The following is a 13,775-nucleotide window of genomic DNA, read 5'->3' as shown; positions in this document are numbered from 1 at the left end:
ACAGAGAGAGAGAGAGAGAGAAAGAGAGAGAGAGAGAGAGAGAGAGAGAGAAGAGGGAAGAGAGGGAAGAGATAGAACATAAAAAAACCTATGCAACCAAATCAGATGATTAAAAGTCAAGAGGTGACGGTCACATAGGGCTGACAATGAAACCTAAAAGGTACAGAGAGTACCTAAGATGAGAGGGATTTTAAAGCTAAGTCCCAAGTAGAAGGCATGAATGTGGATCCCCACTGACACAGCAGAGCGAACTTGACTCTAGGGAGAGGTCAGTGCACCTGGAATCCAGGCTGTTCTTCCCTCTGGATTCCAACCTGGGTCTCAGGTGCAAGGAGACTTCCCACTGTCACCAACAGAATCACATTCACAGATCAACACCCCAGCCTCTACTGGCCTGAGTATGTTTACTACTAGGGATAGCAGAGTGGGGGAAAAGACACAAAGCACATGAAGCTTTTCATCAAGTTAAGAAGTAAACAATTATGAATTTAACTTCTATAAGCTTTGGAATAATGTACGCATTTATTAGGTAATTAAAACAATTTGACAAGTTCACGAAACTTTGAGGTTTTAATTTGAAATGTGTAATTGATGTGAGGATTGAATTTTAATTTGAAGGGACTAAGAGAATCTGAGTGTGTCCATAGCGCTTTAATGTGTTCTCAAAAAAAAGCTGCTCTGATAAGCTGGAGATGTAGCACAACATTAGAGCACTTGCCCAGCATGCATAAGGACCTGGGTTCAATCCCCAAACCACAAGGGAAAAAAACTAATTGACTACATTTCCAAGTTTGCATTACTTGATTTCAAAGAGCTGTTCAGGTGTGTTATCTACTAGCTTTGCTAGTCAGCCTCAGGGCTTAGACTAGCTCAGGAAAAATCATGCAGATCACAACTGTAAATGCAGTTTAAATCTGTTTAATGCAATACATTGTGAATGGAACTAACTTTTGGTAAAACAGTTTGAGATTTTAATCAGTTAACTTTAGTTAATAAGCTATTCATCAAATCATGAAAGTCAATGCCCTTATTTGTATGGAAACTTTACAAGCCTTGTAAATAGAACACTAGAATCTAGAAATTGAACTTGGAATCTTAAGAAAAAATCTGTTTTTCTAATTGTTTCAATTTTAAATTTATTAAAATTTATGGCTGTTAATTTAGAGAGCTATGAATAATCTTACTCATGCAACAAATGAGAAGATTAAAACACTCAATTGGGTGCCGACCCTGCTGGGCCTTAAGGAAAGAGCCACACCCTCTGCCCTGGAGACACTCAGGATGCAGCGAAATCAGAGCACAGGGTGGCTCAGGCTGGAGGCTCCCTTGAGGCCTTTGGAAACCTGAGTGCTGCCTTCAACCTAGGACAGTGATGCCTGTTCTTTATTTTGGCTTAAGAATCCCAACCCTAGGGTTCCAGTCATGCAACACTAGAAATCACCTGCGTCTTCATGGAATGAACTCGCTTGCATTCAGAATCAGCAGAAATGGATCTACAACCCCAGGATTCATCTCCAAGGAGGGTGAAAAGGATATTCATTCCCTTATCAGCTGCACTGAGCCAGAGGAGGAAAAGGACCTCTCCCCAACATTCCCCAGTGCCTGTAAGGCTGGACAGACACCATGCACTTCTCCATATGTCACTAGATGTCCCTCCCCAGTGAGAGCGAATAGAAACCACTAGGATCAAACAGTACGTTAAAATGATTTTTAAAGAAATGGAATCTACTTCTACACGCAAATAAGTAACATACGGTGCACTGGATAAGAACTAAGACATTGAACTAAAAGCACTTTCATTAACTCCATGTTAGGGAAACCACACCACTTTCAACACCAAAGACGTCCACCCCCTCAGGTCAGCAGCCACAGATTAATAAAATGCAAAGGTATTATCAACCATTGCTGAAGTCTTAGTAACTTTTTGCCATTATGTATTTTATATGATTATTCCAACTGTGTACATTTGAAACGGTATAGCACATATATGTGATACACAACAGACAACAGAAGCAAAGTAAGTGTGTGGTTTATGGGGGTTCCAGTGTGGAGACCTCTAGTTGGAAATTCAAGAATCAAAATCCCATTCAAAGACTTCCTCCTGTTTCTAAAAATAGTATAAAAAATTACTGATTTACCAAGATCGTGTGGCATGATCATGGCAATCACAAACGACTCAAATCACCTAGTTTACCACTGTACACAGCAGCATATATGAAAATTTAACACAATGTTCAAATAACAAGAGCCCACTTTTGCACTCCTTCCATTCCCCATAATGGTTCTGGGCTCATAACTCCAACCCCAAGGCCATGGAAAGGAGAATTCTCTTCCCCAAGGTAGGCCACATACTCTAATCCTTCCCCACTTTCTGTCTTGGAGTTGGCCATAACAAAATTATCTGACCCATTTGGTCTGGTACCAGAACATAAGACCCATTTCAGAAGGACCCTACCCCAGATCCAGAAGGAATGCTGCCCAGAGAGGCCATAAAGAATCTGAGCAGACAGCCCAGACATGTCTCCCCACCCTTCCTCCAGTAGCAGCTCCCACCCTTTCATCCAGTCACATTTCTCTAAGACTATGCAGGATTCATTCACATCTTTGTGATGAGGCCACCATTCAAATCCAAAGAACAAGGCTTAGAGAGCTTCAGGATATCTGAACACATGAAGGGTGACAGAAGGTAGACATGAAGTGACTCACCAAAGGCCAGGAGGGGATCAGAGCCCAGCTCCACTGGAATGAGAGTCCCCATACTGGGGCCCCTTCCAGATCACAGCCCAGATATCTCTGCATATTTGTCACCTTTAAAATATCCTTCACAATAAGCCCATAAGGGCATAGAGTGTCCCTGAGACCTGTAAGCTACTCAAGAAAATTACTCAAAACTGAAGAGGGGTTCCTGAGAACCTCAATTTTTTGTTGGTTCATCAGTAGCAGTCTAAATTTAGGGGCTGAGCCCTCAACCTATAGGATCTGATATTGCCTCCAAATGGACCATGTCAGAAATGAACTGAATTAGGGGATATCCAGCTGGTGTTTTTTGACGTTTTAGGTTTTGTTTTGCTTTTGATACTGGAGATTGAACCCAGGGCCATGATACTAAGCTATATCTCCAGCCTTTATTTTTTTATTTTGCAACTTAGTTGCTCAGGCTGGGCTCGAACTTGAGATGCTCCTGCTGCAGCTTCCCAGTTGCTGGAATTATAGGCCTGTACCACTACACCCAGTTCTTCATACCTTTTAAGATCACAGCAGTGATCTCTGTTGTGAAGCTATAATAGGACAAACAGAATCAAGTCTTTTTTGCTATTCAGGAACCAAGCACATTATTCTCTCATAGGTCCAGATTTTAAATAATTTCAAGGAACCTCCACTTTCCCACCTGCAGGAAGAACTTGCTCCAACCCCAGGACTCTGTGCTGTGCTAGAGATGCACAAGCTCAGGGAATAGGCATGGTACATCTTTTATTTTCCATTACATTTATTGGTATATTTAAAGCAAACAATACAGTTACATTTATCATTGGGATCTTATATGACATATCTTGGTTCTTGTTTTTTGCCCATACCCCTGCCCTCCTTTCACCCACTTCACCCTTAGACATGGTACATCTTTTGAAGCATCAATTTTCTACTAAGGTCTGCCTTGTTGGGAGCAACGCAACTGCTCACACCCTTGACAGGTTCTGTTGCTCAAGGTGTCAGCAAAATCATTTTTCTTGCACCTGTATCACCAGAGATATAAGTTGAAAATTCATAAACGGAGCATTTTTTTGTGCTGCAAGTAGGGGAAAATTACTATGTTCAGGTTGGAAGTTTTTTGCTCCAGCAAAAACAGAGCACAATAATCCTCCTGGGACCTAGGGGTGGGTGGTGCATGCTGCTGGAAAGAATGAACTGGAACTGGTAACTACTCTGCAAGATTAGAAAAGACCTGCAGATCTAGATTTTTTTAAAATCTAGGTTGTTGTTATTGTTGTTATTATTTGCAGTATGGGGAATCAAACTCAGGACCTGCAGTGCCACTGAGCTAAATCCCAGGCCCCCCCAAAAAAAAATCTAGTTTCTCAACCTGAATTGCAGTCTATTCTTACTTTTGAGGCACTACATTATTTTAGCCTCTATAGTGGCATTTACTTTTTTGAAGATCTGTACTCCATAGCTATGCAGTGCTTACACAAGAAACCATTTCCAAGTGCTGAGTCCTTACTCATACCTCATAAGAAAATTGAATAGCCTCCCTTTCTCCATGCCACTGGCTTCTTAACATGCTTTGGTAAAGTGTGATAAGTTTTTCATTACATTTTAACTCAGAATAGCAGTTTAGTGGATTGAAAAAGCAAGTTTGAAATGCAGACCTGAAAGCAGTGAAATTTATTAAGAGCTAAGTCTGGCTCCTCTGGTGTCCTACACTGAGCTCCAGTGAACACCCTCAGAAAAGAAGGGACAACCCAAGCTCAGAGCCACTTGTCCTGAAATACAAAGACATACTCAGAAGCTCAGGACAGCTCTACTGCATAGGGATGCAAATGGTTGAGATCAGTTATTTGTGTCCTTTGACTCCAAATATGCAGGAAAGCAAGATTCTGAAAACTCTACCATGTCCTAAACTGAAGCTTTTTACAAAGCTGCTTCAGAATTAAAAATTTGATCCCAGAAAGTAAAATATATGGGAGAGAAGAAAAACTGTTGAGGCCCTAGGCTATAGGTCAGGCCAAATCTTCCAGGGGTGAGAGAGGATCACCAAGCTAACCAGGAAACAGAAATATTTACATTTCTTATTGAGCATTTTGTATGTATTTAGCACATTCCAAGCTCTTTTTAGTATTAAATATTTCAATCCATATAACTTGACCCTATGAATCAACTACTTTAGCTCATTTATCCCATTTTAAAAATAAAGATACTTGAGGCTCAGAAGGGAAAAACCCAAAGGTATCTGTAAGGAAGCTTCTAACCAACCGTAGACCATCTGATCTGAGTTTGGGCCCTTAACAGCCAGAACAATAGAATTTTAATGCCCTTGTGAAAACTACTTAAAGCCTGACATCTACCTTGATTTCATCCTCAGAGTGGTACAAAAGCCAAACTGTAATGATTTCATCATGTCCATTGATTTCTTCATAATTATTATACCTTTATGACAAAATGAATGCTGACAATAATATTTTTTACCAAGGGAGTATTTGTTTTCTAAAAATACATTAAGTGGAAAAAAATACTCTCTCTTGTATAGAGATGAAGTAGCCCTGGATTGACTTGGGGGGCTCACAGCCATGGTGCTGCAACACCACTCACTGAGGCTGTAAGGAAACGGGGCAGATAGGCAGGCAAAATGAAAGGGTAAGGCCTCAATATGGTTTCTGACAAATCCTGACTTGAAAGAGTTAAACCCCTGCTTTAGGAAGCACGAGGAGAAGCAGCATGGCTCTGCCAGGCACCTGGGCTCAGCTAAAGTTAGCTGCCCCTCCCCACAGTGGAGTAAAGTACACAGGAAACAAAAGGGGAGAAGTACCTCATAACAGAAAACTTACTTAGTATATAAAATATATACCTACACCCATAGGGACACACACAAAACCACACAGTATCTTACTATTCTTTCACTATGTGGCTGCACTAAACGTATAGTATCCCCTTTACTTAATTGCTAACTGGACCTTGTATGTAAAGTCCTTTTTAACAAACCCACAAATTATAAAGATATTGACAGGACAAAGAAGACCTCACCTAGGAATTTGAACATAGAGGATGAATGGTCCTAGGGTTTGAAATAGCCAATCAGGTCACAACAAACTCCAAGGGGTAGAGTCTTTTGCCACACTAATAAGAGATTGAGGACAAAGGTCCTCACATATCTGGGTCCAAGTCCTCTGCCTTCTCACAAGATAGCTCTCTCACCTCTGTTTTCTTTCTTCTTTCAGATAAAGTGTTTTTGTTCTCCCTTCTAAACTTGCATTTCTAATTCTTTATTTATATGAGTTTACAATCCCCACTTAGTTGCAGGGTGGTGCACACCCCACACACACACTTCCCTTGTAACAAGGCTGCAGATTTTAGAGGATTTGCTTCTTGATTTCCTTTACACAATGATTAAATAGGAAAAAGCAAGGCAAACAATATCAGCCCCTTGCCACGTTATCACAGCATAAGAAAAGACTATAGCACTGCTTAGTCAGGGAAGGGAGCTGATCTGAGCTTTCATGCTGTGGGGTGTTTTTCTTAATAGGAGGAGCTGGACAAAGAGTGACTCATAAATGCAGCTTAGATTCTTTCAAGGTTAAGTGCTCTCAACCAACAACCGCAGGGACAAGTGGAAAAAATGAGAACCAAGACCTGTCATGTAGAGGTACAAGATCCTAACAATGAATGTAACTATACTGTATCCCTAAAATGTACCAATAAACTCAATTAAAAAGAAAAAAAATGGGAAAACTAGGGCCAGGGATTTAGCTCAGTGTTGCAGCTGCCTGACTCACAAGTGCAAGGACCCAAGTTCAATCCTCGGTACCAAAAAAAAAAATTGGGAAAACTATAAATATTTCACTAAACTCATGCTTCCTACCCTAAGGAACCCAGCCACTGAATGACCCATTCCTGGAAAGGACACATTATTTGAGATGTTGCTGTCAGGAAAGAACTGTCATGTAGGTACAAGATCCTAACAATGAATGTAACTATACTGTATCCCTAAAATGTACCAATAAACTCAATTAAAAAGAAAAAAAATGGGAAAACTAGGGCCAGGGATTTAGCTCAGTGTTGCAGCTGCCTGACTCACAAGTGCAAGGACCCAAGTTCAATCCTCGGTACCAAAAAAAAAAATTGGGAAAACTATAAATATTTCACTAAACTCATGCTTCCTACCCTAAGGAACCCAGCCACTGAATGACCCATTCCTGGAAAGGACACATTATTTGAGATGTTGCTGTCAGGAAAGAAACACGAGAAGCCACTCCCCTCTCCACTGTACAGCAGGGAATCAGAACAGGGCGAGACTGTCTCAGGGAGGAAACAATGGAGGACAGCACCATTTGGAACCTGAGCCTTGGACCAAACTCCCGGTGGGGAGGGACATGAACCAGACCCTTAACAAGACCTGATGCAGACCAGGTCGAAGGCAATACCTGACTATAAGCAGAAGCAAAAACACTCTGTTCCTGCAGGGAAGTTTCTCAAATCTCCAATTTTAGACCATGGGAGTGATTAACATTAAACAATATGCTAACAATCACAGGTCACCAAACACACAAGAAAGTCAAGCACAATGACAGGTGAATCAACAAATCCCATACTTCTGGAATCATCAGATACAAAATCTAGAATAGATATACATGTAACAATTTTAAAAATTTAAAAGTACAGTCACAAAGTACAGAAAGAATGGTGGGAATGAAGAAACAAGTATGAGGGAAAAAGCTGTGGAACTCTTTTAGAGGAAATATAAAACAGTTATATCTCCAATAACAGAATAAACATTAAATCAGATAGCTAAAGGGAGAATTAATGTGACTACAACACAGCAGATACTATCAAGTTAAACAAAGTGTTGATCCAAGAAACCATTTAATTGTCTTAGTTCATTTAAGCATAATGCAAACTGTAGTTACTGTGTAAAAATTAAAAATAAGGGACATATTCACCTTTCTCACAGGAAAAACATGTTCTGAGGAGTAATCCCATGACACAGTGATCCAAAGACCCTTTCAGTGTGCATAAATACCAAGGCTGCCCAGCTCAGGAGGGACATCTTCAAGACTTCTAACAATGAGAGGTGTATTCTAGGGGGAAAACTGCAGTGCTACAGGCAGAGAAGAAGGGAGGTGGCTGGTGTTTCCTACTTATTCTTTTGCATCTTTTGAAACACTAACTAGTTGCATGTATCACCTATTCATGCAAAGGAATTTTCAATTTCCAGAAGATTAAAAAGGACACATGGCCTCTCAACAGGAAAATACCCTTAAAGAAGATTTCAACAATAAAAACCTAATTGTCGGACAACTGAACATCTCTCCTCAGACATCTGCCTGTATGTCACAGGTATAGCACTCCAGGAAAAGGTTATCACTGCTGCATATTTGTGTGAGAATCTTGGAAAATGAATGACATGGTTAAAATACTATACTGAAAGAGGCACACTGACTTCATTCCAGACAAATCTTCAGGAACCAATGGCAGTGTCATATTTTGCAGTAGAATGTGACATTAGTGCTTGTTCCCTAGTGTTCTGGGTCCCAGGTAACAGCCCTGCTGCAAGCGGACAGTGTCCCTCTCATCTCTCCAGGGCATTGGCTCCAGACCCCCATTGATACCCAAGTCTTCAGTAGCTTGAGTTCCTTATATAAAATTATATAGGATTTTCAATGCAACCTACCCCTATCCACCCGCTTATGGACTTTAAATCATCTCTACATTTCCTAGAAGACTTAAGACAATGTGAATACTTCATAGATAATTATTGTGCTGAGTTATTTGGGATAGTGGTGGTGAAATGTGGCATGCATGTTGCAGCATGCTCTTCGTTGTTATTGAATGCTCTAAAAGGTCTGCCTATTTCGGTGAAACACAAGGAAAAGGTCCATACATGTTCAATACAGGCACGATTTGTTTTCAAGTATTTTCTATTCACATTTGGTTGAATCTGCAAATGTAGAGCCCCATGGAGAATAATGTAATTTCCAGAGAAAAACCAAAGGGATTTGACAAAGCAAAACTGGCAGATGGCATATTTAGATTTGACTTATCAGGAGATACCATGGACTGACACTTCTACTTTCTATGGTTTCTTACCCCAAAAAACAGGAAAGAAGAAACTGCATGATAAATAGGATATTCTTCCACTGGTTAAATTCAGTTGCCTATTATTAAAAAGAAAAGAAACTAATGATTAGATAAATGACATTTTGCTTTGACCTAACTGTGTTTTGCTGCAGGAACCACCTTCCCTAATCCAATTTTAAAAATCCTAGACCAGAGATTGGTCAAAGTACTATCCCTCCTTGAACCGCACCTTCACCTTACAAAATGGGTTTTATTAAAAACAACAACAATGGGCAAGGAATTTAGTTCAGTGGTGCCACCACCTGCTTCAAAAGTGCAAGGACCCGAGTTCAATCCCCAGTACCAAACAAAAAAACAAAATAACAACAGCTTCCTTGAAAGGCTGATGTGAGGACTGAATGAAATTCAACTTCAATGGTGGCCAGTATAAAATTATAGCTGTTGTTAATGAAGATACTATTTACCTTACAAATATTTGGTAATTTGTAATAATGAAATCAGGATTTGAATTACTTTTTATAAATAATCTTTGAAAAGAGTTTATTACCAAATTAACAACATTAGCAAGAAAAGTTCAAATTCCTAAACTGTTTTCAAGAACTTGCATCATAGGGCTGGGGATTTAGCTCAGTGGTGCCGCCTTGCAAGCTCAAAGACCGGAGTTTGCTCCCCTGTACCAAAAAAAAAAGAACTTGCATCATAGAAAATAAACTATAAATTACTACAAAGCAATCAAGTAATTAAGGTAGAAAAGATGGTAGACAGAGAAGTTTAAGGTTTCTGCTTCCCAGGAATTTAATACGTTACTGAGAAAATAAACTTAACCCTCTTGAAATGGCAGGACACAATGAAAACAAATATTTTTCATGTGTCCCATCCCTGCCCCAAAAAACAATTTCAAGATGACTCAATAACATGATTGGGAGCCAGGGATGGTTCTGTATACCTATAATCCCAAGACTCAGAAGGGTGAGGCAAGAGGAACACTGCAAGTACAAGGCCAGCCTGGGCTATGTAGTGAGACCGTGTGTCGAAAACAACAACAAAAAAGATCATATCAAAGTTCTGTTCAAGTTTACCAACTCTATATATTTAGAACTGTTTACAACATTTTAGGTTCATAATTCAATTTTTAAACAATTGAAATGGAATTTTCTACTTAGTAGAGCCTTGTCACATTTTGCTGACATTGATTCATCAATAATATTTTGCCTACTTCTATCAAAATGATATACATTAAAGGTTGATGACAGTTGAAACTAGTTGAGGGACTCATGGATTGTACTATTCTCTATGCTTTTTATATGTTTGAAAGCTTCCACCATAAAATAATTTTTTACATGCTTACTTCTCTGGCTGGGCTAAATTCATGTTTAGCACACACACATACATACACACAGATACACACACACACACACAATGCTTACTTATAAAAGAAAAAAAATCATAATTTTAATGTTTTACTAGGAAGCCCCAAGCTGACTGAGGGAGTTGAAAATATCCCAGAGAATTAAAGGCAAAAAGATGATGTCAAAAGCATTAAAAGACCAAAACAACACAAAATAATAATATGCAAAATAATAAAATTATGGAAAACACTTATTATCTCAAAATAAAGGAAAAAAATAACCCCCAAACTTCAAACCAAGAGGAAAAACAAAATTTTCTCAAAGAGCTAGAAGTATTTATGCAAACAGTAAATACAAACTATGTACTCCTGATACCACAAAAACAGAGTTATTTAGTAATTTTTATTAAAATATGCAGATTCTTCTCCAACCTAAGTTTTTATAGATTTTAGTTTATATTATGGCTTTAATAATAATGAGGTTAGGCAGGTGGCAGTTGTGGAAACGATGCAGCAGGATATTTATTTTAAAATAGGCAGTAATTAAAGATTAATAACAATAAAGTACTTCTTTTAGACTTACTATTTCTGTTAAAGTATGTGGAAATGTGAATTGTTTTCATTTTGCACTTTGGGTTTATTTTTCAACCAAGTAAAAACAAAGCCCTATTTTTTTAATCCCTATTTATCAGCTATGAAACACCAGATGGACTCTGGACCATTCCAGAGAATCATGTGACTAAACAAAGTTCACTTTAGACTATTTTCCAAGGGCCTGATTTGACAACAAAAGGAGCTGTCATCTCTTACTGTTGATCAACAGTAGAATCAAGGTCCTGTTAACAGATGCAGCAACTGTGTAAATCCAGAGTCAGGATGGACTTTGCACAGCAGTGGGTCACACATACATCACTGTGGCCTCTGGTCCAGTCCCTCTCTCCCACACCCAGTCATCAGTCAGCCAGAGAAAAGGATGCATTCAATTTATCCTTCCAAGAGCAAAAGGAGTAAGCATCTTGCTCTATTTCACCAATCATAGTTCACAACAAAACCAATCTTGGCAAACAAGATGTTACTTTGCATACATGAAGTCACTTCTTTATGTTGTATTTGATGCAAAATCTAAAATGGAATCACCAGCATAAAAGTTGACCAAAGTATTTTATATGTATTGAAACTGCTCCTCACCCCCGTTTAAAGCTAGGGGCAAGAAGAACACTACGTACAATTTGCAATATGACTTCTATTGAATAAACATCATCTTCATACCACAGTAAACTACAAAAAATGTGAAGTCAAACCATGTTATTAAGATGAAGCCCAGATGGGTGTGGTAGCACGTTCCTGTAGTCTCAGCTTCTTGGGAAACAGAGGCAGGAGAATCACTTGAGTCCAGGAGTTTAACAACAGCCTGGGTAATATAGCAAGATCATGTCTCAAAAGAGACAAGTAATAAAATACATGAAATGAAGTTTTTTTTAAAAAGATGAGGATTGTTTGTATATGTTAGGCCTCCTTTTGTAAAATGCAAGAGTTAGATTATAGTTTTTCACAAGTGAGGGAAGGAAACACTTTTCACACACAAATATAATGGTTTACATTATAGCAGGATGTGTTTCTATCACCTGCTGAACTCAGGAAGTTTCTTAAACTCTGAGCCCTGAATTCTATTCATGTAAAATGACAATAATGCTCTTCTGAGGGTCAGTGTGAGAATACAGTAACAAATAATACTTCGAAAACATCTTCCATGAATCTTAGCATCACGGTGATCACGGCAGGCAGAAGCAACTTCCAGAAACACCTTGCATAAGTTTGTAAATCAATGACTCAGATGTGAGAACACATAGTACTACAGAAACACTATTGTAAGTTATGAACATCATATGCCTATTCTGTTTTACTGGTAAGATGCCTAAAATCCTGTTTCTGGCCACTACATTATTCATCACATTGTTCCTATGAGGAGATATGTTTCATTCCCAAATAGGACTTACAAGAACTTATAAAAATTTCTAGATTTTTATTCTCAGTAATAAATATAAAAATGAAGCAACTACAGGGTCATGGTGGTGCACACCTATAATTCCAGCACTCTTGAAGCCTAGGGCAGGAGAACTACAAGTTCAAGTCCAGCCTAGGCAACATACTAACTTAGTGAGAAATGTCTCAAAAGAAAAAAATTTTAAAAGATCTAGGGATATATCCTAGTGCAAAGGCCCTGGGTTCAATCCCCAGTACCACAAACACAAAAGTAAGTACATAAACCCTTTTGAAAACTATTCACATTTCCTTCAAAGGAATGTAGCTTTGCCACGGTCTCCACATCAGCAAAAATGGAAAGTGGGGGCTAGGGATTTGGCTCAGTGGTTCCACTACCTGCTTCGCAAGGGCCAAAGATTGATCCCCGGTACCAAAAAACACAAAACAAAACAAAACAAAAATGGAGAGTGGGAGCCAGGTATAGTGGAGATTCACAAGCTCAAGTCCCACCTGGGCAACTACACAACTTAGTGAGACCCTGTCTCCACATTTAAAAAAAAAAAAAAAATGTAAAAGGTCAGGGATATGGCTCAGTGTTGAGAGCCTACATCCAATTCCCAGTAAAGAAAAAGGGCAGTGGATAGTGGTACTCAAGCTCGGATTTTAATTGTTTTCCAAAAAGTTTCAAATTCCAAGTTCTGTTGCTACTCCCCAGTTGTCTAAAGAAAAATATTAACACAAGGATAGTACCAAAGGATGACTAAGGTTATCAAACTGGATTTTTGAGACAGGGTCTTACCATGTGGCCCAGGTTGGCCCTGAATTCCTAGGTTCAAGAGGTGCTCTTCCCTCATTGTCCTGAGCATCCTGGGCCACAGGTGAACCAGGTTCTCAAGCATCTTGTTTTTATTACCCTCCTGGTGGTAAGCCTGGCTACCTTTAAACATTTAATTGCAGTAGTACCAAACGCCAAATATTAAAATTGTTAAAAAGAAGCAGGATATATCACATACAGGTGCAAATTCCCTGTGTTGAGTGTTATCACTATATATGCCCAAAATGTACCAGTAAAGGTTTTGCTATAAAAAATCAAATAAAGTTGCAAAAGTTGACTAAGTAAGACTCCAGTGATCATCACCGGCTCACCTGTTGGAAGTCTCCAGTGGAGACACTAATAATAAAAGTGGGGATAATCATGAAGCAAGCATTGTAGAACAGCACTCCATACTTTCCTAGCTCCTGCAAAAATAATACAAAACAAAAACCACAGTCAACTTTAGAAATATAAAGCATGAGATTTCCTGAAACTATTTATACAGCTACATATCTACCTAAAGTTAGAATATGCATTCTGATCAACTCCATATTGAAATATTTTCAGCAAATTTCTAATGTAAAATGTTGCTGTCTGACACTGAAAACTACAGATAAAATAGAAAATGGAAGGCCTCCATGGTTGACTGTCTCCACCATTCTGTGAAGTTTTTCTAAAGCAAGCTATTCAAAATGAGGTATCTGAAACAAAATAAAAGACTAAAAATGCTAACATAGGGCCAGGGACTGAGCATTGAACTCAGTGGTTCCACCACCTGCCTTGCAAGCTAAAGGTCTGGACTTCGATTGCCAGTGCCAAAAAAAAAAAAAAAAAAAAAAAAAA

The 13,775-nt window shown here is 38.9% G+C and overlaps 1 protein-coding gene across 9 annotated transcripts in view; it reads right to left on the bottom strand.

Moving 5' to 3' along the window:
• Positions 1–13,775, bottom strand: part of Slc35d2 (solute carrier family 35 member D2) — a 100,720-nt gene that overhangs the window by 57,734 nt on the left and 29,211 nt on the right. For 6 of the 9 annotated variants that reach the window (XM_010607620.3, XM_010607619.3, XM_033756521.1 and 3 more), the window contains exons 8-9: positions 13,265–13,357; positions 8,797–8,864 (exon numbers count right to left, since the gene is read on the bottom strand). In XM_010607620.3, coding sequence (XP_010605922.1) covers positions 8,797–8,864; positions 13,265–13,357 — 161 coding nt within the window. Of the gene's footprint in view, positions 1–3,540; positions 3,732–8,796; positions 8,865–10,626; positions 11,547–13,264; positions 13,358–13,775 lie in introns of those variants that run through there. The other 3 variants (XM_010607618.3, XM_033756522.1, XM_010607616.2) reach the window with 3 other exon arrangements.

Source organism: Fukomys damarensis, unplaced genomic scaffold (genome assembly GCF_012274545.1).
Source record: "Fukomys damarensis isolate Sample0158 unplaced genomic scaffold, DMR_v1.0_HiC HiC_scaffold_27, whole genome shotgun sequence".
NCBI classification, from domain to species: Eukaryota; Metazoa; Chordata; class Mammalia; order Rodentia; family Bathyergidae; genus Fukomys; species Fukomys damarensis.
This window is presented reverse-complemented; position numbering and strand designations above follow the sequence as displayed.